At 35.9% G+C, this 4,922-nt stretch overlaps 1 protein-coding gene across 1 annotated transcript; it reads right to left on the bottom strand.

Annotated features, from left to right (window-relative positions):
- Positions 1-949: 949 nt before the first annotated feature.
- On the bottom strand, positions 950-2,377 carry Pcmt (Protein-L-isoaspartate (D-aspartate) O-methyltransferase). Its single transcript, XM_017629026.1, has 4 exons — positions 2,196-2,377; positions 1,977-2,113; positions 1,663-1,903; positions 950-1,605 (listed from the first exon to the last, which is right to left on the bottom strand). The coding sequence occupies exons 1-4, from the start codon at positions 2,248-2,250 to the stop codon at positions 1,355-1,357; spliced, it is 684 nt and encodes a 227-aa protein (XP_017484515.1). The 5' UTR covers positions 2,251-2,377; the 3' UTR covers positions 950-1,354.
- Positions 2,378-4,922: the final 2,545 nt, after the last annotated feature.

Below are 4,922 nucleotides of genomic sequence, written 5' to 3'. Positions count from 1 at the left end.
TTTTTTAAGCTTTAAAATCTTATTTTGAAGATTTTTTTGGGAAAAATTAAGATTTTTAGGGGACTTGTGGGTTAAGTTTTTAATTTAAATTAACCTAACTTTATTTATTAAAACAATTCCAATTACAAGCAATGAATTACAAGAATGAAAGAAAAGGTATATCGGTGTGTCTATAATCGAAAAAACAAGATTCAAGAGAAAGTCAAAATATATCGAAGCTGTGTTTCTTCATCAACTGGGTTGCAACTTCCGGTATTGGTTGCATACTTTCTTGGAGCTGTGTTCCTTCAGTGTGAGCAACATGTGGGATGCTGTAAGGTTCTGTGACAGATGTTGGACGCCACAGTACTCCGCCGCCAGTGACTGAACTGTGTAGGATGTCACTACGGAACGAAGGAAAGAAGTTTTTTTGGAAAATGGACTATTCTTCCCCTTGCCGTTTTTTTAACTGCATTATTCGTTGCGTCTGTATCGCCGCTGTTTGATTGGTTTTTCCCTGTTGCTCCCGAATCTTCGGCCGTAGGTTCCTCGTCGACGGGCAAAAAGGCTGGTTTTAGTCGGTCTACACTTACGCGAACTGCACGACTTTTGACCTCTATCTTGAATACCTTGTCGCTGCGGCTTATTACTTTATAAGGTCCATCGTAGGGTGCTTTTAGAGGTGGTCTTACCGCATCGTCGCGTAAAAATACATGCGTGCAAGATTGTAAATCCTTTTGGACGAAAATCTTGTTGTTTGAATGATTGGAGGTTGGGACTGGCTTAATGTTGTCCATCAATTCCCGGAGCTGCTGAACAAATTCGGTGTTGAATTCGTCGTGGTAAATTNCTAGAATTACTCACGACGAACGAGAGCATAAAGCGTGTTGCACGAGTACGAGCAACTCGACGCCCTTCCCACAAGTAGCGAGTTGCCTCGACCAAAGTTTCTCCGTCTGAACCTAGACTTAAAAACCAAAATAGAATTATTTTAATAATTACCTAAACGATAAAAAAATGAATCGTTTCAACAGAAACGATTGTTTCTTTTGGTAAACGCTAAAATTAACGTTACAATGCATCCTTGTTAGAAAACAAACCTTGGTTTGACTTTCGGCAATTAAAAGGCGCTTTAAAAATTTTAAGCTGAATAAACTTTTAATTATAAAGTAAACATTATTTCAAAGATGGATGCATGCTATAAATAAACAAATAAATAAAGCCTCTCATACAGTCACTAGTAGCGTCTTCTTTCTAATACATATTTAAAATTTTTTTTTTATATTTTGCCTCTATCACGTAGTCCTACCCATAACCGGTAAGCTATAAATCCCAGTAGTAACACGACGATGCCTACTTTGAATGCCAAAGCAAGTCAAGACCGATGCAAATCAGTGAGCGGCACATACATAACCCCCATGAGACGGGTTTCCTTGACTTTTCCCTCACTATCTTTATCATACTGAGTCATATATTGTTCGTCGCCTTCTGGACCAACAGGAACAATTAACCGTCCTCCATTTGCCAACTGCTCTAAAAGAGGCTTTGGTGTTACGGCTGCAGCAGCTCCTACATGAATGGCATCATAAGGGGCATGCTCTGGTACACCCTTCCGACCGTCGCCCTCTGGTTTGTGAAAAAAGAGCGTTATCTATGCACATATTTTTTCGCTTCTGCACTTACCAACAATAATAAGCTTTCCAGAATCAAGCATCTTTGGATCATCAGTATTGAGATTCTGCAAACTTTGTTTTACTAGTTCTGGCTGATGTTCAATTCCAATAACACGTGTATTAGAATCGTCTCCTTTGTTTTCAATATATCGTAAAAAGCAAGCCGTTAAATAACCTGAACCACTGCCAACATCTAAGACATGGGCACCAGGACGTAGATGATCACGCAGATATTCCAATGCGAAAGCATGCTGTATATGTCAGTGAATGCAATTGAGGCAATTATTGAGAGATGCAATGATGACCTTGAAAATTACAACTCACCATATGTGGAGCGGATATTGTAACGCCATATCCGATTGTCTGTGGTGCGTCCATATACGGATTTCTGGGAGAATAATACTTTCGATCTGTTTTGATCATTGCTTGAGCCACATTATCTGAAGCTATCACACCAAAATCTAAAAGTAAAATTGAAACAAAAATTATGCCTATTGTACGCCTGCAATCAAGTCTACGCGAAGCGACGATTTTTTTCTCTACCTCTCATCTTCCTAATCAAGTCCGCATTGTCAGCACCAACTGAGCGCCACGCCATTCTGCGAATCGTTAGGCGGTGTTTTTCAATAAGTTCTCTAAACACTTTAAAATTTTGTACGTTTCAAAACAAAAAAGAAAATTTGCTTGTTTACAAATAGAGATTGGAAGGAAATAATACATTATACGATATGATACGATATTTTTCGTTCCATCGCAAGTAATTTTAGTATCGATACTTTTGAGCCAAGTACCCTGCAAAAAACGGCTAACCATATCGGAAAGAAACTATCGATTGTTGGCTCGCATACATATGTACATACCCATGAACCATGATTCAATAATAGCTCTGATCCAATACTTTTCGTGAAAAATCCTGTAAAACTGTCAAACAGCAAAATTATTCTCTGAAGTGAGAGTAAAAAGTGAGTAACAACAAAAAGTACGGGAACAAAAAACCATTTTTCCTGTAAAAACGTCAACCAGTGATTGCTTGACACTTTTCATGATTTGACCAGAAGAAAAAGTTCGGGTAAAATCTTGCAGCTTACATTATTTTGAATTAAAATATTGAAGCAGATTCCATTGATCTACACAATAGACAATGAATTAACTTTTTTATGGTGTATTAAACATGCTATATAGATATTAAAAATGAAATAAATGAAGAATGAAGAATAAAATTCTGACCAAAGAAAAATCTTATCGACAAATATTCCCAAATATTCAAAACAAGCCATGGTTTCATTGAAACTCCAGTATATATTAAATAAAATTAATGGAACTCAAACAAATCCTTTATTCAAAGGATCTATATTGCACACCGTCTTCAAAAGAGTCACAACTCCAAATTTGGCATTTTTGAGATTATGCGCTAAAAATATACACAGAGCTTTTATCTATCTTTCAGCAAAAGCTGGATAAAATTTTTGTTTTAATTTGTAAAAAAAAAACCTAAGGTAAAGTTGCCCTAGCCCATATGATTATCATGTGCTAAGAAATAGTCTTTCGCATTTTCTGACAAACGTATTGTTTTGAGTTGTGACTCTTTTGAAGACGGTGAGCGATATGAAGAAATATACAACTACAATGATACAATGTATATCTTTTTAAGAAATTATTATATTTGTTGCATTTAAAAATTACATGTTCATTATCTTAAATTGAATTACATTTGGTGGACGGACACACAAAGTGATCCTGACCTGCACAAGATAAAAGCTTTATTGATATTTACACTTTCACTTTTATGTTATGGCTGCATTTCACCAAATAAATCGGTGCAGCTGTAATTCCTAGTGGACTGCACCAGCCAAATGTGGACGGACACTCAGAGATCCTATTGGTAACGGCTGCNTTATGGCAGCATTTCACCAAATAAATCGGTGCAGCTGTAATTCCTAGTGGACTGCACCNGTATTTACACTTTCACTTTTATGTTATGGCTGCATTTCACCAAATAAATCGGTGCAGCTGTAATTCCTAGTGGACTGCACCAGCCAAATGTGGACGGACACTCAGAGATCCTATTGGTAACGGCTGCACTTGTTGTAAAACGCAGGTTTTTGAATTTCCTCGAAACAATCGATGAAACTAACGGCAGTGTTGCCTGTTGAACCTTTTATACGAAGACAATAGGAGTGTACTCGTACGCCCAACTATCTAAAGTTTTAGAAAACTTTTACTGGTTTTGCGTTCTCGTACCCAAAAAACTTGCAAAGTAGGGGAAATTGAGAGAGCAGCACGTGAAAGAGAGCTGCAAATTTCTGCTGGAAAAATATTTCCCAGCCAAAACTTGCAAGTAAGAAAATCAGCTGATCACACACATGTTTGTAAATAAACAAAAGAAAATATGGCCTTTTGAGTTATTTATTGCAAATTTTATTATTAATGCTAGTATACAACTAAAAAGTGCGTAAATTTAATAAGCACAAGAGTTTGTTGAGTTTATTTTTCGTTAATTTGCTATTTATCTCCAGTTTGTTTACTTTAGTGTGTGCCGACTATGGTTGCTGTATGACATTTTTCGTGTGTACCATAATTTTTCTTTAAATATACCAAAATAGATTTAAGTGAAGCATGCTGAAATGTTTTTTTGCTGAAGTTTTCGGTTTTGGTAGGTTGATTGTTGAAATTAATATTTTATCATTTTAATGCTACATCTGTAGCTATATCTATTACATTTTTTTGGATAAATGATCGGTGTTTGGAGGAGATACACTTGTTTTCAATGCGCCACCATGTGATATCACAAATAATTATGAGAAAAATAACTTATTCATTCCGATATAATTAATTCGTATTTTAAAGATTTTTTTTTATCCAAAACTATTCAATGGTATAAAATGCCAAATCGGGGGAAAATGCACCAAGCAGGAAATAAATTGCCAAGTTAATCACCAGTGGCAACTGTGCAAGTGATCAGCTGTTTCGAAGGTTGCAAGTTTTTGCAAATTTTGCGTTCTCGTACTTCTGTTGATATTTCGTCTCTTTGAGAGCGAATGCTGCTAAATTCTCAGAACTTTTGCTGCTGGAGAATTTTGTCCTCTCAATACGAGTACACACCTAATATTTCTCCTTGTCTTTAAGTAGTAGTTTCTATAAATCAACAAGTAATTTTTAGAAAAAAAACCGATTTAAAAAAAATATATATATATATATCTATATATTTCATGATTCAATGATCGGATCTAAACCAAATTAGTATGGAACCACCTCTGAGATACTACCTTT

The sequence above is a fragment of the Rhagoletis zephyria genome, unplaced genomic scaffold, assembly GCF_001687245.7.
Source record: "Rhagoletis zephyria isolate East Lansing unplaced genomic scaffold, Rhagoletis_zephyria_1.1 Rzeph_scaffold_06438, whole genome shotgun sequence".
NCBI lineage: Eukaryota > Metazoa > Arthropoda > Insecta > Diptera > Tephritidae > Rhagoletis > Rhagoletis zephyria.
Note: the sequence above shows the minus strand (reverse complement) of the source record. Positions and strands in the feature narration are given on the sequence as shown.